The sequence below is a fragment of the Gavialis gangeticus genome, unplaced genomic scaffold (genome assembly GCF_001723915.1).
Source record: "Gavialis gangeticus isolate Ggan-Ray unplaced genomic scaffold, GavGan_comp1, whole genome shotgun sequence".
Lineage (NCBI taxonomy): Eukaryota > Metazoa > Chordata > Crocodylia > Gavialidae > Gavialis > Gavialis gangeticus.
The window spans coordinates 63,817,818-63,842,881 of NW_017728994.1; the positions used below are offsets into that span (position 1 = coordinate 63,817,818).

Sequence of the window (25,064 nt, forward strand, 5' to 3'; positions counted from 1 at the left end):
CTGCCCTTCAAAAAACAAAAAAAACCCCTTATATGTGAGCTTATAGCACATAGCTTATTTTTGGACAGGTTTTAGACCCTATCTGATGTAGGGTTGTGTTGTTTGGGATCTTCTTTTCTACATTGCTGCACTATGGTTTTGATGGTGGAGGAAGGCATATACCTTCACACAAGATCAGATGGCAAGCTACAATCTACAACATCTAAAGGCCAAGACAAAAGTGAGGCACGTACTCATTAGGGAGCTCCTTTTTGTTGATGATGCTGCACTCGCCGTCCACGAAGAAGGCCAAATGCAAATAATTATGAATTGCCTCTCCCATGCTTGCAGGACATTTGCTCTGACCATCAGCATCAAGATGACTGTGGTCTTAGGACAGGGTGTTTGCCAGTCACCATCTATCAGTCTTGACAACACACCTCTTGAGGCAGTGAACAAGTTATGTTACCTTGAATCAACAGTGAGTGACAACGTATCACTGGCTGAAGAGCTAAATGTGCACATTGGAAAGGCAGCTACGACTTTCAGTAAGCTCTCCAAATGAGCCTGGAACAATATATAACTCATAATCAAAACTAAGCTGCTTGTGTACAAAGCCTGCATCCTCAGTGACCTTATGTATAGTGGTGAGACATGATCAACATACACATATCAAGAAACGAAGCTGAACAGCTACACTGTCTATGGCACAGCCTTGACATCGAGTGGCAAGACAGAATCACCAACTTAGAGGTTATCGCCAAAGCCAGCCTGCTAGCCATCACTGCGCTACTCAAACAGCGATGCCTACATTGGCTTGTCCATCTTCATAGGGTGGAAGATGGGCGTGTCCTGAGGGACATCCTGTATAGGCAAATTGAAGTTGGGGAGAGAAGAGTAGGGTACCCAAAACTGTGCTTCAGAGACGTCTGGAAGCAGGATGTGAAGGCTTTTGGAATTGACTCAAACCTTTGGGAGGACCTAGCAGGAAATGGGACAAAGTGGCACTCCCTTCTCAATCATGGAGTCCAACATCACAACGAGAAATGGTCACTCAAATTGCACCAGAAACTTGACCAAAGGAAACAGCCTGTCAGTACAGCCCCTAACACCATGTATACCTGTGACCACTTTTAGGAGCTGCAAGTCTACCATAGGTCTTTACCGCCACAAGAGAAAATGCACTACCAGTCAAATAGCTGCAATACCCACTGTCACTCACTGATGAATGGAGATCATATATATGTGCAGTAACATTATTCTAACTTCTCAGTCAATAAAGCCACTTTAATATTTTAACGATACTTTAATGATTTAAAATAATAGCAGTAATGGCCCACAGGGAAGACTGATAGTTAATGGCTTGGCTAGATGTGTTCAGTTTTACTTTGGAACTTTCACCTATTAAGGAAAAATGCCTAGATGTGCCTATTGGATTCCCATTTTTCTGTGAAATTGTGAGCTTATATTAATCTTCTTATCAAATAGAAAGACAAGCTACAATGACACAAAACTCTGGGCTCTATTTTAGCCATAAGCTTTTTATCTAGGGATTATCTCATTTTGGGGTTAAAGGGAAATGTATTCTTTTTGGACAAATTGTAGAGCGGTTAAAATCCATCAAGTATGTTGTCAGGGTTTTTCCTTGCCAGCCTTCGGTGTGAGGGCAAAGCACGTTTCTTTGGTCAGGCTTTTCTTAGACTGGAGTGTTTGGTGGATGAGTGGCACAATACAGGGCTACGGGTTGTTTGATGGAAAATTAGATGAACTGCCTGCTTGAATTCAGTCTGTTGAGCTACTTACTACAGCAGCATATACAGAACAAAGCAGTTAACAATCAGGATTTTTATGGGGCACTTTTGGGGAGTGACAGGGAAGTAGTTCCACTTCCGACTCTCTATGTCAAGCTTCAGACAGGTTTGTGGATGATACTGTAGCTGTAGCATGGCTTATTTTCAGTCTCTTCTCTTCCCCCCACTCCCCTTCCTTTCTTTTGTGGCAGATTTGGGCCATTACTTTTGTAAAAATTAAAATACTTTTCTTTCTGAAGATCGCCAGGGTGGGTGACTGTACCACTTCTGGGGCGGAGTCTGTTCCAGACCCTCGGCACTCGACTTGTAAAGAAGTTTTTCCTTGTGTCTAGTCTGAATCAATTAGTGCCCATTGTTTCTTTCTAGTGTTTCTTGACTCAATGTAGGAGAACGTACGGGTGACAGAAACATGTCTGCTCTATACTACAGAAGAATACAATTGCCCTTTCAAAATACTTCTGTCATGTTGCAGCTCTGACTTGTTCCTTCATGTGCATTTTGGTTTCTGTTTATTCTCTACTGTAAAATTAGACCTGTTTATTTGCTCTGGTGGCAGCTGTAGTGGCAGCCATTGCATATTAAAGTTGTGTTAAAATTTGTAGCTAAGTCAAGGCCAAAATTCTTCTGCTTCATATCTTAATGTACAGGTTTAATCTCCAAATTTGAAGCTAATAATGTTCCAGATAGCAATTGAATTTTCTTGTGACTTTTTAAATAAAACATATTTGTTGGTATTTCTGGTTTTGTTCTCTTTTATTTATTGACTTATGTTTTTTAAAGGAGAAACTTAAACATAAGCTCATTTTGGGTATTGTGCCTGGTATTTCTTACATTTTGAATTCCCAGTTTTTTAACTGTACATGTGTAGGCACATCCAGATTCTGGTAACATTAGATCTAGGCCACTGCTACTATACTAATATTAAATATAGATATGTCTTTGTAGCTACGGGAAGATTGTGTAACAGAACTGCTTGGATCCATCATTCTTTGTTGATGTCAGTGTGTCTGACTTGCCATTTAAGTGAAAACTGGATTCTTGGTTTTTCTGTTGTGTTTTTTTTTTAAACTGAGTGGTTCCCCCCCCCCATCATAATTCTCAGCGGTTGTGCTGATAGTGTGAATTCTGCATCTTTATACATGACAAAACATTGCTGTCTTACAAATAGACTCAGATTGCTTCCTTGTATTAGGAGTTTTTGTAAAATATCTCTCTCTATATATTTTGTGTAACAGTCGATGCAAAAATGGTACATAGCCACAATTTGAACAATAATTATAGTATTCCAGTAAAAGATTAATGGAATAATTTTGGATATAGATCTTTGCAAGAGGTTGATAAATAACCTTGCAAAGAGTCAGCGTCAGAACTGTTGATCATAATATCCAGTTATTAGAAGTGCACTGATGTATCAGTTGCCTATCGGATTGCCACCGATAAAAGGGAAATGACGTTATTGGTTATCATTTTTTTTGGTCATTGTAGCTGATAATGTTTACCATTAATTATGCCTTCTGGCCAGGGCCCTGGACACCTTGGTTCCCTCTCCCCTGTGGAACTGGGGCCCCTGGATGCCTGGGTTCCCATGGGAAGCGGTAGGTTTCCTCCCCTTGCAGGTGGCCAGCATTTTAGCCTGCAAGGGGTCAAGCTTGGGGCTGCCAGGAGCGAGGCACAGGGGGTGCTGTGTGCATGTGCAGGGCTGCATACATGTGTGGCCAGGAATACAGCCAGAGCTATGGGCAGCTCGTCCAGGGGGCATGGGGGTGCATGTGCCTCCCAGATTTGTGCGCAGGGTGGATGTGGGCTGCCTGCAGTGGGCTTGGGGCTTTCTGCTCTGCTGCCTTTCCCTTGGGAGCCCTGCGCTGGCTGCGCACCCCCTGCCCACCTGGTAACAGTGGGCACGGCAAGTTGTGCCCACTGCTGCTGGGTGGGCAGGGGGTGCATGACCAGCGCGGGGCTTCTGGGGCAAAGGCGGCAGGGTGGAGAGCCACAGCACCACGGTGGGCAACTTGCATCTGCCCTCACCCCTCTCAGCTGTTTCTCTAAAAAGCATCCCTGAACTTAAAAATGTTGGTGGTGCTTGAACTAAAGCTCATTCGAACTAAAGCCCCACTGCCATTTTTAAGACCCAAGACTTTGGTACATGTGACACCGGAGGCTGCTGGAATGCACCAAAAAAAAAAAACCGCGTTAGAAAACTATTCATTCACAACGCATTAGAAAACTATTTATTCTCCTGCTCATTGCAATGAATGACAACAATTCAGCATGAACAGACTGTTATCTTAGCCTCTGCCAGTCCAAATTCTGCTGGGCCAGCCGCAGAACTGAGCCCGACAGATAAGCAAATGCTAGTGTTTATAGTAGTGTTGAAATAACAAATTGAACAAATGCAGTGAAACGGGATAGCAGCAATAATAACAGCCGAGTTTAAAAGATGCTGCATAGCTTAGCTAATGAGTTATAACAGATTCAATTTGGCTGCCTTATAATGATGGCATTTTTCTCTGATTCATGATAGTTACATTTTCCAGCAAACTTTGTCAAACCGCACCATTTCAAGAGGAAACAAATGTTAAAGTCTCTAAGAGTTTGGTGTTTTTTCAGAACCACCAGATGGCTGTTTGTTAACTGGCACAGACTCCAGGAAAACGACTAATTTATGAGGAGAAAAAGAAAAGGGACAAAATCCTTTTCTGCTTTAGAGCAGTAGACAACGTATGAGAAATTATTATGCAGGGTGTGATCATGCTATACATACCCCTAGATTGGTGGTTCTCAAGTGGCACCCAGTTTCAAAAACTAATTTATATATTACAATATTGACCTCTTTGCAGTGGGGCTGTGTGCCAGGCAGGGATAAGCCTGAGCCTGCGCTTAACTGCTTATCTCGTCACACTTCAAAGGATCTGGTGGCAACCCAGGGTGCCACACAACACTTGTATTACATTATGCAGGCAGGCACACTGCTTCTGCTTTAGCTATTGTTTCTCTGCACGAGTCAAACCTAGAAGAGCTACATCAGGAATGGTGCACCTGCCTGTATAATGTAGTGCAGTCAGATGTATTGCCTCTGCTACAGCAGCTTCACAGTTGAGCTCCATGTGCTTCCTGAAAACCAAGACTTACAGTGCAATTTCACCCATGGTGGCAGCAGCCCAGAGGAGGCATGTTGGAGACAAACTGGGAAGAGCTGCAGGAAAACTGACATACCTGCCTGCACAGGGACAACTAGCAGAGAAGCACCTTGTGCTACCGTTGGTTGTCCCTGGGGAACATCCATGCCACATACCCTGTGGTGTGTGGCAGGTTGCCCCAGGTGGGGTAGGGGTGGCTGGAGTCAGCACTGGGCTGGCCCCAGCAGCCTTCTTACCTGAGAGTCTGGGGACCCCCTGGGGCTGCAGCAGTGGTGAATTTTTTAAAATAAAAAAATAAATAAAACAGGGTCTGTAGGTATGAGATACGGAAAGCCAAGGCAGGCATGGAGATCAAGCTGGCATCCGAAATAAAGGACAACAAAAAGTCCTACAGGTCCATGGGAAGCAAAAAAAAATTGAGCTCCACTGTGGTACCCCTACTGAATACAGAGGGAAAGCCTGCAGTTGATCCCCACGAAAAGGCAGAGCTCCTAAATGGATACTTCACATCGGTATTCCAGAAAGCTAGTAGGAGCTGTGCACCTGTCCAGAGGCCCAGAGAATATGGGGAAGTCAACAGACAGCATGAAATCAGTTCCGAATGTGTGAGGGTCCTCTTAGAACAAGTGCAAGTTTTCAAGTCTGCTGGGCCAGACGGCCCACATCCAGGAGTCCTAAAAGAACTGGCTGAACTTGGGGCTTTTGGCGAAGATATTTGAAAAGTTGTGGAACTCGGGAGTGGCCCCAGATGACTGGAAGAGGGCCAGCGTGGTACCCATATTTAAGAAAGGGAGGAGGGATGACCCTGCAAACTATAGACCGGTCAGTCTGACTTCAGTCCTAGGAAAATTTTTTTAAAAAATTGTCAAGGAGGCCCTCAACCACAAGCTTTAAACTGACAGGGTACTAAGAAACAACCAGCATGGCGTTGTGGAGGGTAGATCATTCCTGACAAACCTGTTGTCCTTTTACAACCAGGTAACTAACCAACGGGACAAGGGATCTGAGGTAGACATCATTTACTTAGACTTCAGTAAGGCCTTTGATTCTGTCTCCCATGAAATTCTCTCAATTTCTGTACTCTTAGGAGCCTGGAGGATAGGCCCTAGGAAGAGAGACTCCAGGAACTAGGCGTGTTCAGTCTGAGTAAGAGGAGGCTGAGTAAGAAGTGACTTGATAGCTGCCTACAAGTATGTCGGGGGTGGTGGGGGAGGGCATCAAGATCTAGGGGAGCAACCCTTCAGGAAGGCACCCCTTGGGAGGATGAGGACCAATGGGCACAAACTAATAGAGGGAAGACTTAGGCTGGACATAAGGAAGAACTTCTCCATAAGGGTAACTAGAACCTGGAACACTCCTGGCAGAGGTGGTGCAGTCGCCATCCTTGGAGGTGTTCAAGAGGAGACTGGATAGTTGAACTAATTTGAGTTCATTTACCCCCTGCCTATGGCAGAGGACCAGACTTGATAATTGTACAGGTCCCTTTCCAGTCTATGGTTCTATAACGTAGTGTAGTCAGCATGCCTTTCTGCAGTAGCCGTTTCTCACTTCAGCTCTGACCTGACTCCTGAAGACAGAGGTGCAGGGGGAACCGTTCCATCTGCCCTTGGATGCCTCTGTTTCTGAGAGATATTGTATCAGGTTAGAAGGGAAGGGCTGTGGCAATAGCACACACTTGTTGCCAGCCTTCTCAAAGTTGCCTCTTTCAGTGGTTGACCATTTTCGTAGTCAGAAAGTTCCTCCTAATCTCCAGCCTAAATTTCCCCTGCTGAAGCTTGAGGCCATTGTTCCTGCTGGTTGGAGTTCCATTCAGAGTTCCAGGAATTGTGGAGAAAAATCTAGCCCTGAGCCTATAAAGGTTGAGAAACCACTGCTTTAGGGTCAGATTAATACTCCTGATACCATACCAACCTAATGTGCCCATCTACCCCATGGAACAGTATGTCCAGTTTCAGGACATGGCTCAGAGAAGCATGCCTAAAGGAAAAAAAAGATAGGCTATGTGTATGCAGAAAACATTTTAAAGCCTTGTAGTTCAGTTGAATTGAGACCAAATTTCTCAGAAACAGCATAAAGTGGCTTTTTAGCCAACTGTATGCCAGTTTTAGTTTAGTAACTCCACTTGTCTCAGCCATCTTGAGCAGTTGCTGACAATGTTCACAGTACTGTGTGTACTTGTAGAAACATACTTAATATATAATATATTGAACTAATAAGGCACATTTCTTTCTCATATTAAAAAAACCATTTCTAGGCAAATTGCAAGCCTGGAAAAAATCAATCCTTAAAGGGCAGAATTTTCAGTAAGTAATGAACAGCTGAACATAAGGGAACAGAAGGAAGCCATTGTGCAACCTTAGAACAGTAGTGTTGCTTCTGCAACTATACTGTCTTCTCCTTGGGCTTTTCTCACCCAAAGAACCACCAGCCTCTGTACACAAAACCACTTTCCTAGTGACCCTCTCTGATCTGTAGGGTGAACTTTTGACTATTAGTCTCATAATATTTCATCCATTATACCAGACTTTTCCTCTTGAAAAATATTGAGTCGCATTTTTGCTGGGTCTTTTCAAATGTTAAGATTCTCATTCAGTAGCAGTATAATTTTTGGGGGGCTCTCTAAGTACAGATGACAGTCCTGAGCTACTAGAACCATTTATTTTTGCTAAAAGAGCGTAGCATGTTTAACTTCACTCTCTGGCAGCCCAAGCACCAAGGTTTATGAAAACAGATTGTGAGGTGGGAGCTAAATGAGTGAGTCTCAAACTGGGTGCCAGGGCCTGGCTTTTAGAAGACTCTCAACTTCTCCTGCCATGGCCTGGTCCATACACTGTATCCAAGAAAGCAGTTGTTCAGGTTGAAGGGAAGCCGCTGGAGCGGTCTCCTTCATGCCTCTGAGGTTTCAGGGACCAGGCTAGAGGAATATAGCCATATAGTTCTGGATCATGCAGTTTACACAGACATGGCTGTCTTCTTAAATAGTAGAGCTCTGTTGCCCGGAGGGAGCAAAAGGGATACGAGTTTTTTACATGTGAGTGCTCACCAAAAATAATGCATAGCATTTTCTGAAAGTTTGATGTTGCAAAATATAAACCTACATTTACACATAATCTGTGAAAGAGAACAGGCATACGTTCCATCTTAATTTTGTGACTTGTAGGTACTTGATAACAACCTTAATGTTCTTAGTATTTTTTAGAATTATTATAATTTGTGGAAGCAGGGGAAATGAGTTTTATGTGTTTCAATACTATACATGCTTCTGTGCACAGTTGTAATACAGGTTTGATAAACTTAATTACTTGTTCAGCAGATCATAGCATCTGTTTACACATGTGTCATTAACTGTTACCATTATTTTCTGTGGTGTGTTTATTATAATTTGTTTTATGTTTACTGGAAGCCACGTAGAAAGGATTAAAAATGTTATCTTTATAATATATAGCTATTTTAACTGTCCGAATTCCCGTGGGACTGGCTATTTTAACTGGTTTTCATTAATATCATCAGGTTAAATGGGCTAAAGAAAACTACCACCACAACATTGGCTCTCCATATTCTCTGCGTTTAGCCTCTGCTGATGCCACTGGAAAAATAATTGTTTGGGATGTGGCAACAGGAACAGCACGCTGTGAAATACAGGAGCATACAAAACCAATCCAAGGTAAGGAAGTTGTATGATGTTGATATGATCCATGAGTTTAAATTGGAGCTTGGAGGTAGAACTCACTCATTCTGTTCAGTTCACTGCTGAGTTACTGTCTGACTGAGAAATCATTTGCCTTCTCTGCCTGTTTAAAGTAGATGTGAGAAAACTTATCAACCATCTGTGAAGCTGTGGGGCTTAATTTATACCTACAATGCCTTCTTGGGATCTTTTGATGAAAAGTGCTATAAATTACAATTTTTAAAAATTAAACTTATTGATAAAAATTCATGCAAAGAATTGAATGTTTTCTTGTTTTGCTTTAGGGACTGAATGCACTTTGTCGCCCATATAAATACTACTGACATTTATAACAGTACAAGACCTATGCAGCTATACAGCACTATAAATCATGTATCTCGCTGTACCATTTTACCATAAAAGAAGTATTAGAAGATACATTTTATATTGCTGTTACTGACCAAGCATGTCAGTATGATGTTACATTTGTAATGTGTAATTGTAAGGAATAAGTTTTTCTTGTAAACTGTTAAGCTTTGAGCATGTATAGCTGTTGTCCTTGGGGCTCAGGAGCAAGATGCTATTCTATGTGTATGAGGTTATATGTACAGTGCAGTAAAATGGAGTAGAGAATGGAAACAAAGGGGGGATATATTGGGAGGAGGAATTTGGTTTGTGAAGTCCCATTTCTGAAGGGAGTTACTTTGCAACACTTCAGTGGGAAGCCATACATGTGTAGTCCTGCTTACCTAGGAATTGGAATATTCTTTATTTTATGTCCATAAAACAGTATTATAGATTAATGCAGAAATTCCCAGCAGTTTTCAATTTTCTGTCTAGGACCAGGACCCCAGGCAACATGTTTCTTAACATAAATTTCCCAAATTTCACACAAATTTGGAGTTGTAATCTTGGCAAGAAATTTAGGGGGTGTTCTTGCTGTTGGGTGCTGCTGAGAGTTCTTAGGGAAGGCAGGTGCTTGGTTTTGCATAATTGTTTCTTTGTCCTAATTCCAGTGGGACTGGATATGCTGTTAATAGTAACTATGAATGATGCCTTGTGGAGCTCTTCCTCCACTCATCTTGCTTGCCACCAGACAGCTTAGTTTTGGAGACTGGAAGTTGACTCCATAATTTCTAAGAGCACCTCTTGCCGGAGAGTTCACAGCTATACCTTTTGGGGCAATGAAAGAGAGAAAGGGAGCTGAAGACCTGACCTGGAGTTGTGGGGTAGAGCAGATAAAAGCAGAAAGAAATCTTGTTTCTCTCTTTGTCATTGGCCTTCAGTCTAGCAAAAGCTTCTTGTGGCATATTGCTATACAGGCAGTCCTGGGACTTACGACACAATTAGTTCCTGAAAACTGTGTCTTAAGTCGAAATATTGTAACTCGGAACCAATTTTCTCATAAGAAACAATGTTATAAATGGGGGATTGGTTCCTAAACCAAGGCCTAATACTCTATTTTCATCAAAAATACCCCAGAATTTTGTACTTGATCAATTATAGATGGGTAATATAGCTACATTAATGTATTTATATTGTAAATAGTAATCATATTGATTTGGAAGGACCTCTTTGAGGTGACTTTGCTGGACTTTTTGAAGGATTCTTGGTTGGACTTTTTGGAGGGTTCTTGGTTGGAGTCTTCTCAGGAGTCTTGGCTGCAGGTTTTTCTGAAGTCTTGTCTGCTTTCTTTAAGAAATTGTCCAAGGAAGTTTGGATGGGTGTTCTCCAGGGAGATGGGTGGCATGGTGTCACATCAGATCAAGTGTTGTAAAGTCAAAACTGATGTCATAAAGTTGAAACAGGGTGTCAATTTATAAATGTTGTAAGTGCGAAACATATCTCGAAACGTTGCAAGTTGAGGACTGCCTGTACATACATCCCATCATCAGGCCAACATTCCCCCGCTTTCCCTCCCCCACACACGCACACCTACCTGTCTTGCATCTATTGTCTCCCATGGCCTCTGATCCTCACTGCCATGCATTTGCATTTTCATAGACCTGCATTTTGCATATTGGCTTCTATTCCATCCAGGAGAACACAAAGCAACAGCAGACTCTCCCTATGCTGAAGAAGGGTGTTTGTGCCCAAAGCTTGCAAAGAACAATTTTTGCAGAGAACGGTTTTTCCAATGATTTAGTTGGTCTAATAAAAGATATCACATATACCCAAAGAACCTTGTCTGCCTATGGCATACTGATGGCCCAAGAAGGTGAGAAGTCCTACTTTGATGATTGAATTGGGAACAGTTTAACCAGGAGACCTAGATGCTTTTCCTGTTTTCACCAGTGATTTTATGCATGATCTTTGGAGCATGTCACTTCATGCATGCTGCTATGTTTCCCTGGCTATACAATAGGGATAATACTACTTGTTCACTCTTGTAAAATACTGAAGTCTTTGAAGTAACTATATTATTATTGGTAGCAGGGCCTTGCAAGTAGCTTCTGTTTGCCATGCTGGCTGTTAAAAGATAGGCAACTTTATTTTGTTGGGAATTCTTAAACACACAAGTTCCCTACAAATGTTAAGTGTCCTTGTGATTTTACAATAAATAACAAATCTTCTGTTTTAGTGCTACTCACATCATTGTTAACATGGATTATTTATGAATTTATATATTTTGGAGCGTCATTCCTGTGCAATTACATTTCCATGGTGAGTTTCCAAGAATAATTGCTAGCTTATTTGGTCCCTGAGCTGGCTTTAAAACTCCACATGACACTGACATTCTGTTTTTATCTTTTAATTCTATTAGCTGAAAAACCACTTAAGAAATTAGAAAACAGAAGCATAAAACACATCAAAACCTTGTTACAGTGGCTATGACACAGGTTCAATTAATTTAATTAACTTTTGTTTCTTCTGTAATGTTGTATGTTTTCTTTTTCTAATACGACTGAGTGGATGACTGTTTGCAGTGGCTTTGTACGTTTTGTTCAAACCCATTTGCATTCATTCCTAGTCATATATAGTTTGTGCATTCTCATCCAGAGTAAGTTTTTATGCCTGTTTAAATATCTGTTAGATATTTAAGTCCATGTTATTTTAATGTCACTTGAAGGTGGGGAAAGATTATATTTTAATTTGCAATTGAAAGTTTGAGCCTTAATTTCTGGTCCATCTCCCAAGCCTTGCAGTACAGATAATCTCTTCCCATACTCCTACATATAGCCCATTGTCACAGAAATGTTTCTTGGTGTCTTCATATAAAACCTCATAGTTGATCTCTCCTTCTATGATCATACAGTACTTCTCTAAACACAGAAATGAGTTATACAGGAAAAAGGGGGAGAAGTTTTCTGTATCCTTCACTGTCTTCAGTGGAGGAAGTGCTTCTTTTCCATGTCTTGCTCTAATACCATATTTTATTGTATACAAAACACACAGCTTTCCAAAAACCAGCCACTGGAAATTGGGGTGCGCATTGTGATCAAGGGAATTTAGTAATAGCAGTCACACATGTTTCTGCCAGGCAAAAGCAAAAGTAACTTTGCATGGGATCCATAGGTAGCAGGACAGTGAGTAGGCGCAGCTTCCTAGCTGCTGCTACATATGTACTTACTATAAGGAAAGATCTTTTTTCCTTCATGCTGCATTTCAAAAATGAAGTGCTCATCTTCTGGGGCATGCTGCATACAATACAACTTTCTGTCATTTTCAGTCATTCTGCACTGTCTGGCCTGTGATCCTTTTCTCCCTTTCATTCCTGAACTTTCTTCTCTTGCTGGTAGATGGCATTTCAGTTCCACTAGTGTGGTTTCGTTAAAGTGGCTTTTTCCTTCCCTTCCTTGTCCTACTTAGCAATAGCTCATAAAAGCAGACGATAGTTGGTGCTTCATTCATTCTATCTGGTTCTACAGGCTTTGCTACGCAATCAGGGGCTTCGAAGTCAATGGAACCCAGTGGCAATAAAGAGAGTCAGCAGTAGGATGACCTGCTAGTTCTCCATGCATCGTCAGTACATTTCTCACAGATGTCTTGCAGTTTAAGAACTGCTGACATACAAAACAGCTATACTTCTTGTGCATAGTTTAATATAATCAGTTCATCAAGCAGTGTATTCTTGGCTACTTTTGGTATAATATTTCTTCATACATTGGATGTCTAGCAGTAAAGGAACATGAATAGCACTGTTTTAAGGAGAAGACTTTGCTTCCTCTTGCAATGCACCATTGGGTCAAGCAGTAACCAAGGAGTTGCATTTAACTGTACTGCAATTTAAATAGACGCAATCAGCGTAAAAATTTTTTTTTTCTGTGAAATATAGTGAGATGCTGTATGTGCCATGAAGAGCTTAAATAGACAGTGGGAGAAAATATTAATCCTGCTTTATATGTGGGGAACTGAAGTAGGGAGTTATATGAAGATGAAGGTAAAGAGTCTGTGTTGCAAAACTGAAACAAAGATCTCCCGAGTCTGTCTGCTGTCTACACTGCTTGGCCGTCTTTCCTCCCATCTCCATATAAATCCTCCTTCCATGTCACCATAAATCCTTTGATTACAATTATATGCTGTCTGTTTATTCATGAGCTTCACGTCCCTTTGTGTTCATTGAATTTGGCAAGTCTTACTATTGACTACAAAGGGGTCAAGTGAAACCGTGATGAGTACTTTAAAAGAAACCTTAGTACCATATTTTCTTGCGTAATACCTGCACCTTTTCCCCATTCTCCTCCCGTATCCCTGGACCCCTGTTTACTTGGTACTGCATATTGGTTCTAGTCTTTTAAAAATATCTTACGCAGAGTAAAAAACAGATGCACTGCATTCTCCACAGGATAGATTAAAATATACACTGCATGTGTGGATTAGAAATTGTTTATTATGTTTTTAGAAAAAGAGAGAAATTGCATGTGAAAAGTCATCCTCTCTGAAAGATATTTTCAGACTTGAATAAAAAGCTCTTCTCATGAGCTCAGAAAATTTTCAAAGTAATCTGGTGTTTCATACAAATGATTTGGTACATTCTTTTGCATTTTTATATTGACTTTTCTATCGCATGTGATTCAAAAAAGCAATGCCATCTGTTAAAGTGAGCTATAAAATTAAAATTTAATGGAAAGAAAAATTGAGAACTCGGAAGATTTTTAATTACACCCTGTGTTTGAGATTGGAAACATTTTACTACAATTATAGCACAAGCACATTCTTTTAATGTGCTGTTACAAGTTTGCTTTTTTATTTATTCAGTATCTGACAGAATTCAGAGATGTCTGAAGCTTGCAGCTTGGTCTACTAGCATAGGTTTTTCATTTTTATATTAATTGTTCTGATTTGATCTTTTTTCTCCAGGAATATCGCGTAAGAGAATTTTATATTTGCATCTGGAGAATAGATCTAAATGGAAATTCGTGAAAAGGAGTAGGAAAAAAACTTAAATGCATCTTCTACTAATGGGATATTTGTGAAGGAAAAACATGTACAAACTTTGGCTAAAAGAGACACACAGGGATAAGCAGCAAGGCAGTCTGGAAAAAAATCTTTAATATTTATATACAAAGAAGAATGAAATGGAAGTTATTACATATACATCACATAGCTATGCATCTTCAATCATATTTCAGTTGTGGAATCTAACCCACCAAGTTTCTGCAGTGCTACTTAACAGGGTAGATTTGATTTAAATCCAGTCAATTTAAATCATGATTTAAATTGTGATTTACATCACTGGTCAGGAAGCCTCACTTTAATCATTGTTTTGTACAAAAAGTTCATTCTTGTTATTTGATATTCTTTATTCATTTAACTTCTTGAAACTGCAGTTTTAGAGAAAGGTAAAGACTTGACTGTGTGTACACAAACTTGCAGAGACAGTAAGGCTGATGGGTAGGTAATCAGGTCTGTTATCTCCCATCTCCATATACTGCTATTAACAAGGATGTTACTGGTTTCCCTCACTTTATGCGGGTTCTGTATATGCAAATTATGCAATGACCCTTTTTATACCAAAAATTCATTATATGCAAGGTAAATTCACTCTTATGCGATCGGTGTGGCGGAAGCCCACAGTCAGCTGCTTTGTGCAGTGCAGTGTGGGAGTGACGTGCACCAAAATATAGTTTCCTGTGTGGATCTGTGCGCCTCGCTCGTTGTCTGTGATATGCTTGTGTAGTTGCCATCCCCATTATGGTAACGTGCACCACCACCCTGTGCTTGTGTGTACTGTCTGCTGTGGGTGAGTACCAAAATTGGGTTGTAAAAGTGGTAGAAATAGGTCTGGGGATCAGTACAGTCAAGGTCTTGGAATGTATCCCTATTTGTGACATTGTAAAGTAGGTGCCCTTTGTGCAAATTTGAGTTATGCACCATTTTCTAGCAACGCATGCACAGCATAAAGCAAGGGAAACCTACATCTCTGGAGACAACAAACTCTCTCTATGGCTGAAGGAGGCCGTTTGTGCCCAAAAGCTTGCAAAGAACAATTTTTCCAACTATTTATTTGGTCCAATAAAAGATACCACATCTACCCAAAGAACCTTACCTGCCTATGATATCTGGAGACACAAATCCATAGTTTGAGAACTGAAACTAGGCATCACAGAGATGCTTCATGGGATCTTCTAGACTGAGCACTGAGTCCCACTGGGTAGAGTGTTTTTCTTTAATCTTTACTAATCTATAGAGGAGCCTCTGGGAACCCCATAAGATTGGGCCCCTAATATAATCCATGGCCTGTTGTGACTTATTCATAAAACTTCTAAAAAGGTTACATGAATATGTTGTCTCAAATAGTATATAATTAGAAGTTATAGTCTCTATTCCATGATGATATCTAAGTTGATTGGGGGAGGGTGTGGTTGTAGTGTTTGTGGGGGAGGGGTTGATGGTATGGTGCGTTGTGTATGGGAGCCCCCTGCATGCACCTCCCTGGAGTGGTTAGCACCCACCCCGCAAGAGCCCAGAGCACACATGCCCTGTGATGCCTCTCCATCACCACCAGCAGCACATAGCCCCAGCGTGCCCTGCTCCTGCTTTGCACTGGCCTGCTGTGGCACTTCCTGCTACTCCCTGGACACACAGTGGAGCTGGAGTGTTTCCTTCCAGCTGCCACTGCCGCTGGCCCCAGCCCCATGGTACTGTTGGGGAACCACGTGCGCAGCCTCAGCCCAGCGTGCCTTGTACCTGCTCCAGACTCGCTCATCCAGGCGTGGCACCAGCAGCTGCTGGGCAGAAACTACTGCTTGACATGGGGGAAGAATGGCCTCTCCCCCTCACCGCTGCTGAGCAGCTCTTAGCGCAACCACCTGGAGGTGGCACCGCACCAGGCTGCCCTGCGGCTCCATTGCTGCCTCTAGGCTGCCCAGCTCAGCAGTGGTGATAGTGCAGAGCAGCCTCAGGGCAGCCCAGGTGGTGGTGATGCAGGGCAGCCCAACACAGTGCAGGCTCCAGGCGGCTGCACTAAGAACTGCTTGGCAGTGGTGAGGGGGAAGGGCAGCTTTTTCCCTGCAGTGAGCAACAGTCTGCCCGGCTGCTGCTGCTGCTGCTGCTGCTGAGCCTGCATGGGCGAGTCCAGAGCAGGCATGAAGAGCGCCAGGTTGGGGCCATGCATGCGTGTCCCTTCTGGTATTGTGGGACTGGGGCCAGTGGGAGCCGAAAGGAGGAGCCACTGCCTGGGCTGCCTAGAAAGGCAGTCCAGCCACGGAGCTGCCCCAGCTTCACTGCATTGCCAATGGGCGGCAGGACATGTCATAGCCACGTGGCGCCTGGGCCAGGCAGGACCAAGAGACCTGCCATGGGCTGGACAAAGCACCTCTGTATGCCGTATTTTACCCACCCCTGAATTAGATGGTGCTAGGAAGGGGAGTGTATACATGTGTGTGCATGTAGCACCTTTACACTGCTGTATCCTGTATTTGAACCAAATTCATATTTGAAACTATGAACTGTTCAGCTTAATGACTCCCAATAAGTCACTCTCAGTTCTTCTAAGACAAAGTTTCTTTTTAACGGAATTGAATAATTTCAAGCACTGCTATTTCGTCTCTTCTTTCTTTTGACAGACATGCAATGGTTATGGAATCAGGATGCTTCCCGAGACTTACTCCTAGCAGTTCATCCACCAAACTACATTGTCCTGTGGAATGCAGACACAGGCACCAAGCTCTGGAAGAAAAGTTATGCAGAAAACATTCTTTCCTTTTCATTCGACCCCTTTGATCCTTCACATTTAGCTTGTAAGTTTGCTTACATATATATTTTTTCGTATGTTTATCTTTTTGTACATTGATTTTATGCTGCCAATATTGCATGGACAGAAATTTTTTTAACATTAACTACTTACATTTCAAATCCAAAATAACCAACACCTTCTTTCTGATCACTGCACTGATTGTCATGAGGGTCCACTCAATTGAAGTACTCCAGGTCACTCTTGATCGCTTCTGTGAAGCACAGGAAATGTTTGGTCTCAGTGGATGCATCTACATGAGATGCTAACTGTGCAGTAGCCTAATAACACTGCACAGTAGTGTGCAGTGTAAAAACTATGCTAATATGCTACTGTGCAGTTAGTATCATTAAAAAGCCATGTGCGGGTGCTACTGCGCAGTAGTGCCAGTTGCTGCGCATTGATTTAGTACTTGGGTATACAAGTACTAAACTGAATGCTCAGTAACTATGATGCATTAATGAATGTGTAGACACACCCATTGTCAACTTCACAGAAACCAAGATACCTTACCAACCAACCCCAAACCAACCAGCTGTTCCACCACACGTTACAATTAAAGGATAAACCTTGGAGAAGGTTGATCTTTTTTCTTACCTGGGTAGCCACCTTTTTGAAAAAGATGATGATACTCAACGCTGGATAAAATTTGGTGGTGCCATCTTTGGACAACTCCAAAATTGTATCTTTGATGATCTTGACATCAGGACCCAAGCTTCTCATCTAACAGGCTGTTGTCATCCCTAACCTGTTGTTGGGTGCGAAACTTGGATGATATATTGGAAGCACATGAAAACTTTAGAATGTTACCATCAATGATGTTTTTGGAAAATCCTCTGTATCAGTTGGAAGGATAGAAGAATAAATGGCAGTGTTCTGGTTCAGTCAGGCACCACTAGCAGTGAAGCCATGGCTGGAGGAGAGAACATGTGAAGAGTTTTGAAGTTAACAGCAAGAAGTGATGTAGGATATTCAGGGCAAGGAGCTGAGAGGTTAGGCATCCAAACAGTTCACAGCTAGATAAGACAAGGATGAAAACATTAGGGGTAGTGTTTGGTGGAGGAGGACTGTGAGCGTTAGGTAAACTGGAGAGGAGAAGGTTACAGTATGTGGAGACAGTCGGGACATGCACAAGTATTGTAGCCACTGGAATGGGGAAGTAGTGTGAGGTTTTTCTACATGTCATGCAAGAAGACGTAATAGCATTTGAAAACAGGATGTAATAGACTGAAAGGGGCACATTGGTATTATGCTCAGTTTACTAGTTTTGTGAACAGGAGAGAATCGGGTTTGGGCAACAACAAAGATAAATAACAAGGATGTGGAAAATGGTCAGGAAGGAAAATAAAAATTCTTCAAATAGACTGTCTATCAAGTTTTTATTTTTATGGAAACCCCAGGGCATTGCTGTAGTAATTCTAGTTGTCTTTTCTTCAGAAATATATATCCTAGCTTTGCAGAGAAAAAAATCTTTTTGATCGTTGTGCTGTTTAAAACTTTGCCTGTCCTTTTTGCAGAAGCAGCAAAATAAAGCAAGTTGGGTTTGAATGAAATTCAGCATGAATGGTGTTTGGATTTTGATATAATTAGGGAAATTTGCTTGGGATTCTGAAGACTGAATATAAAAGTTAGTTTATTACTACTTGCTCTTTGTTTACTGCATTCCCAAGGATAATTCCACCTCTGCCACTAATCCGTTGCAGCTTTCTTGCATATTTCTTGACTGATGGTTCTTTTTTCATCCATAAAATGGGTAAAGTACTTAGTGACATGGACAGTTCACCCAGAGTTTAAAAGCTACTGCCTGGCAGTGGCAGCGGCATTTCTACTACATTTCTACATTTCATGGTGCATTATAACCTGATTCCTTCTAAACTTTTCATTCCACAGATGTTAACCGCCCTCTCCCCTTTAATGGGCTTGATGTTTCACTAATTAAGCTATCTTTTCTTTTGCCATTCTGTTGTCTTCTAGTAGCTCTTGGTAATGCAGCTCCTGTTTCTCAGCGCTGCAGACTGTTTTTAACTTTAGCTAGAACTGTTAACTCAGGTGAACATCAACTCAGATGTAGATATAACTTTCAGTGAAGCATTGGATTGCTGTCGAACTGCTCAAGAAGGCTAGCTTTTGTTTTATGAATCTAAAAGAGGTGTAGGTTTATTTCTAGTGACCACAGGATTAATTAAACAGCATAGGTGATATAGCAAATTAATGCTCTTTCTAATAAAGTTATATTTTTTTTGTTTTGATTTTAAATGGAATAATATTAAATTATTCCAGCAGATAATTAGTAAAGCTTCTATGGCCCAGCAGATTAGTAAAGCTTCTAGGTTATTTCTAACTGAAAAAGTATATATTGTTTTATATGTGATGATATGCTGCAGCATCTGCACTGCCCTTTTCAAAATCCTAAATCTACCCATGCTTACTGATTTGATTTGAAGCTGTAAAATCCTGTGCAAGTGCAAACTATTCTCTTGGGTCTGGGAGTTCCCCCAGTTCTTAGGGAGGAAATTTCCAAAGGCATGAAGGGGAATTGTCAACTGAGTCCTGTTTTGTAATTTTACATACTTCCCTTTAATCAGGGAGTATTTGATATTGAGTGTTTTGGTATAGGGCACTGATAAATCTTGATGGAAGCTTCTAATCTAGTATTAAGCGGCTGGACGTGGAGCCTCCGCTTCACCGAGCGCTGCACCACCGCCGCTCCACGGGGCTAGTCTACTACGTTTCTACACAGGGTCCCCCAAAGCACAGGGCAGTCACCCCAATTCAACTCCCCCCCCCCACTCCTGGGTCAGCCCTGGCTGCAGTTCTTAAGAAATCCCTGAATTACCTTGCTTTGTTTCAATGGAATGTTAATTGTGGGACACTATCCATGATTTATACTGATCCTTTCAACTGTTTCACTTTAGATTGTGTTCAAGAAAACTAGATTCAGCTAAGGTGTTTGTTCCAAGTGCCTCTCGTGCCCTTCTGAGAGTCAGAACCTCACCTGTCATGTCTTCTGCTGCCAAAACCTCTAGCTGCTGCTTGTGATACCTTGTAGTACAGTTATGCATGTTCAATATAATGTTCTGTAGCCTGTGAGAATTGAAAAACTTGAAGGTCAGAGAGAAATAACACAGGAATTGCAGTACTAATTGATTTCCATATTTAATTGGATAAATGCCCATATGCTTGAATTTACTATAATTGCTAGAATTTCTGATCAGGGTACCAAAGTTCTGGGAATACTGGGGACCTTGCATCGGAGTACCCAAAGCCCTGCATATAATATTTTAAAGTGCAGAATAGTTTATTTAAATGATCAAGATAAGCAGTTGTTTCCACTAACAGTTGATAAGCACTTTTTCTGTATGCATCTGCATCAAAAGTGCTGCGTGGAAAAAAAGGCTGAGAATATGCACACGAAAAGTAGCTCATGTTTTAATTGTATTGTTTAATGTGGCTATTTATTCAGTTACCTTGTTCACGTTTTCCCTATTGGAATAGTATGCTTCATAGACCAGTCCAAAGGATGAAATTTTGGGTAATAACCCCACTGCCACTAATTAAAGATGTGACCACAGTTTTTGTTTTACCCAAATGTACAAATGTGGTATGTAAGCAGGCTGGGCTGGATAAATATAATTAATTCTCTTCTTGTAGTATAGTAATAAACAACTAATGCTTTTTGTGGTTATCATGCTTCATCACTTTTAATACTAAATGAAAAAAAACTGCAACTTCTTGTTTTTGTAAAGGATGCGCGTATTATCCTTGTTTTATAGATACAAGGATACTTGTTTTTTGTCTGAGCTCACTCAGAGTTTTCCTGTGCTGCTGTTATGAGTTAAGAAATTGTGTGCAGGTAAATCAAAAAAAAAACCTGATCTCTTACCTCCTCTAATAGTCTTGACTCTGAACTCCTAACAATTTAATCCAAAGTACCTTACTTTTACTATTATAACCTGCTAATCAACCTGAGTTAAGAATGCAGATATCAGTCCCCACTGTGCTGAGCCATGAAGAAAGTCTTAGGAACAGTATACAGCTTAATAGATCTAATTTAAGACATTAAGCAACCAATAGTTGTTTGTTATTACAGGGGTGTGTGAGTAAAGAGCTAGTGTACATGTTCTTGAGTCATTTGTCGAGGCCTTTATAAATAATAAAATAGTTATCAATCACAAACATATTAGAAAAAAAATAGGCCTCTAATATTTGGGTACCACTGTCTAACATGCTAACTAAAATGGTTATGTTTCTTAGTATTCTCCCATCTGTCTATATCCATCTGCCATTTTTTATACTGTGGGGAGCATGTGCTGTCTTTCTTGTCTCTTTTTCACAGATCCTGGCACAGTGGGGTACTGGGCTGCTATGTATCATGGCAACCGAAATAAGAACTCTAGTAATCAGATTAGTGATTATCAGCTTACAGTTAGCATCATGGTAAAATTCTTGAGGAGGGATTTAGAGGGTAGAATAGTGGTAGCATGGCCTAATTTGAGGACGAAATTTCATATAGAGGGCACAAAGGAGGAATCATTGGCAGAGTGGAGCATTATTATCCACAGAAGTGGGTAATGATGGAAGAGTATAGTTGGAAGAAGACTTGAATATGATACAGTAGAATAGAAGTAGCTAATGGAAGTTGGAAAGGTGGGAGCACCATCCATAGAAGGGGTAATAGAAATGTTGTTCCTTGTATGGAGAATGATGAGAGTTTCAGAAGAACCACAGCAAAAGCAGATAATTATGGTTTGGACTCGAGTTCTTAGCAGCCAAGATAGGGGAAAAGGCTGAATATTTTAAATGTACAGATAGCAAGATATGATCATGACCTGAATCAGCGTGGGGGGGAAAAGTCGAGATTATAGATGATGCTGATGTTTTAGGACTAAATAATAAGGTGGATTATGATGTCATGAGTAAGAGAGAAATGGGCTGGAGACAAGGAATCTAGCCTTAACTCTTTTAATTTTAAATTGCTTTTGAATTGTCCATCATGAGCGACCCATGTGACAGAATGGGATACAAAATCAGAGGGAGGAGTCAGGACAGAGGTGTGAAGAGATTTATAAGTTGTTCTAAAGATGATGGTAGGAGCTGCGTGTAGGTAAGATGACTTCCATAAAGACAGAAGAGGGAGAAGAGAGCGAACAATCATGCCCTTTGTCTGCCACAGACAGGGAGTCAGGAAAGAGGAAGACTCCCTGGAAGGGAGATGCTTAAATAAATGACAATAGAAGTAGGAGGAATACAGGAATAGACAGTGTTTTGGCATAGGGGACTAAAGAGGAGAGTATAAGCAAGAGTCAAAAGCAGCTGAGATGTCAAGGAAGATGAAGGACAAATTTTTGAGTTCAGTTGAAATGGCAAAGAAGTAATGAAGTAATTAACATTTCGTTCCTGAATTTAGTTCTGTCAGTAATTTTGTCTTGAAAGATAGTTTCTTCATACCTTGCTCTACCTAGAGTTCATCATGGCTGCTTACAGACAAAAAAAAAAATAGTGCTTTTCTTTAAACTCTGAGTGCTGCTGCATCAAACTCAGTGCATGCCCAGAAGTTGCCTTGCATTAGTTGGCTCACCAAATGTTTGTATAGATCAGGCAATTTATTGGGGCTTTTTTGGCATTTTTATTTAACAGTTGATTGAAGCAGCTATTAAGATAAAAGTGCCAAAAAGCTCTCTGCTGAAGTATCTGATCTGTACAAACGCTGTTTCTTCTGGTAAAGTGATTTTTTTTGGTTTTGGTTTGTTTTTTTTAACATCTGTAAGCAGCCCATGTCAGTTATACCAAAGCTTTTGTTTACATATGCAAACATATATAATATTGAAAATACACAGATGTCAGTCATTGATCCACAGTTGTTATGCTGTCATATAAATAATATCATGGTTAAAATTTCTGGGAGACCATCACTTTCTATGAGAATGAAAATGTAGATTTATCCTTGCTGGGTAACTGGTTTCCTTAGCTTTGTAAAACTTAACGAGCAATAGTTGATGGCAGAAAATCACTGTACTGAACTAATGTAAAAGGACAAACAAGACGTTTCTGCCAGTAATCTTACAGTATTTTTTAATATAGGGACTTAATTTTGAAATATTGAGTTTTGTGGCCTCTAATGAATTGTAATGGACCATCTGCTGTTCTTTCACCAGAAGATTCCTGTTAGCTAGAATTATGTATTTCCCAGCTTGTTCAACATTATTCAAACTATTACCATTTCTCCACACCAAAATTACATTAAAAATAAAACATCATGATAAAATTGTACATCCTATTTTGCTATAATAGCAACTGTTTTTCTTGTTACAGTGCTCACCAGTGAGGGCATAGTGTTCGTCTCAGACTTCTCTCCTTCCAAGGCTCCTGCCAGCTCAGGGAAAAAAGTATACATCTCTAGTCCACATTCTAGTCCTTCTCACAAGCTGGTTGCTGCTACAGGAGCTAAAAAAGCCCTTGATAAAGTAAAAATTCTAATCAGTAATGAAAAACCAAGGTAAGTTGTAAGTGTTTTGTGTTTCTTCATACACATAGACATAATTCTACACATGCCTGCAAGTTATTTTTTTCTCCATTTTCTGTAAATACTAGTTGGATCTTTATTGTTGAGTACTCATTAAAAAACAGGGGTAAAATGAAGGAGACAAAAGTACAAAGGGAATAACAGTTATTTCGTTCAGTTCCATTTCTACATCCTTTACCCCCATAGCAATACAACTAAAGAGCATCTCACCCTGTGATTATGAAATATGAAGGATATGAAGGTGGGGATCAACTTTTAATGAATTATTAAAGCATGTTTTTCCTTTTGATTCCCTGGTTGAGGTTTAATTTGAAAATTCAAAAATTATTCTTGATTTCAATAGCTGAAAGGGTAAGAACCTTTTATTATGGTACATTATGGACAAATGCACTTTTTGTCAAATCGGCTCTTACCCTTTTTGAGCTCTGATAAGTTTTGATTTCATTCCTTCTTTTATATTCTCAATAGAATTTACATATTCTAATTGAAAGTTCTTATTCTTCTCTTGCCAGATGGGTTTTTAAAATGTTAATATAACTTAGTGATGTTTCTCTACTTGTCTGTTCGTATGTAATGTGATAACTTTTGAAAATCATATCTTACCAATTCAAAGATTTCAGGGTAGGCTTTTTACATGAATAGATAAAAGGTTGTTGATTTGAGGAGGAAATTGAAAAGCCAGGATGGAGAAACCTGAGATGGGGGTTGGGGTATACTGGGAGCTGATGGTGGAGGTGGGGTGCCCTGACTGTTGGGAGGAGGAGACTAGCTGCAGGAGGAGAGTAGCTGATGTGAGTTAGGAGGTGAAAAGGCTGCACAGACTCTTCAGAATTGAGCAGAATGGGAGTGTTGGTACATAAGACTAGAGGTGCACCAGTGCACTGGTCCATATCATATCGGCACCAATAAAAGGAAAATGGACATTATCAGCTAATAAAAAAAGGCTGATGTGGCTGATAATGTTGGTGATAAATGCCTTGTGCATGTGTGCAGACACAGTATGCATATAGTTTCATAGTTAGTAGGGTCGGAAGGGACCTGAGAAGATCATCAAACCCAACCCCCTGCCATGGCAGGAAAGAGTGCTGGGGCCAAACGACCCCGGCAAGGTGTTCATCCAGTCTCCTCTTAAAGACCCCCAGGGTAGGAGCCAGCACCACTTCCCTTGGAAGTTGGTTCCAGATCCTAGCCGCCCTGACAGTGAAGTAGTGCCTCCTGATGTCAAATCTGAATTTACCCTCTGCCAGCTTGTGACCATTATTTCTAGTCACTCCTGGTAGCGCTCGGGGAAAAAGGGAGTCCTCCAATGCTTGCTGGTCTTCTCTGACTAGTTTGAAACAGGCCACTAGATCCCCCCTTAGCCTTCTCTTATGGAGGCTGATCAGGTTCAGGTCCCATAGCTTCTCTTTGTAGGGCCTGCCCTGCTGCCCCCGATCATGCGAGTGGCCCTCCTCTGGACCCTCTCCATGTTGTCCACATCCCTCCTGAAGTGCGGCGCCAGAACTGGACGCAGTATGCCAGCTGCGGCCCGACCAGTGCCGCATAGAGAGGGAGGATTACCTCCCTGGACCTGCTTGAGATGCATCTGTGGATGCAGGACAAGGTGTGGTTGGCCTTCCTAACTACATCCCCACACTGCCGGCCCATGTTCATCTTGCAGTCGATGATGACTCCAAGATCCATTTCTGCCTCTGCACTGACGAGAAGGGAGTTCCCCAGCCTGTAGGTATGGTGCTGGTTCTTCCTCCCCAGGTGCATCACCTTGCACTTG

General features: G+C 41.2%; 1 protein-coding gene across 2 annotated transcripts in view; it reads left to right on the forward strand.

Annotated features, from left to right (window-relative positions):
* Positions 1-25,064, forward strand: part of WDR11 (WD repeat domain 11) — a 102,779-nt gene that overhangs the window by 13,301 nt on the left and 64,414 nt on the right. For both annotated transcript variants that reach the window (XM_019502922.1, XM_019502923.1), the window contains exons 3-5: positions 8,438-8,591; positions 16,604-16,777; positions 23,083-23,266. In XM_019502922.1, the coding sequence (XP_019358467.1) occupies positions 8,438-8,591; positions 16,604-16,777; positions 23,083-23,266 (512 nt within the window). The remainder of the gene's footprint in view (positions 1-8,437; positions 8,592-16,603; positions 16,778-23,082; positions 23,267-25,064) is intronic.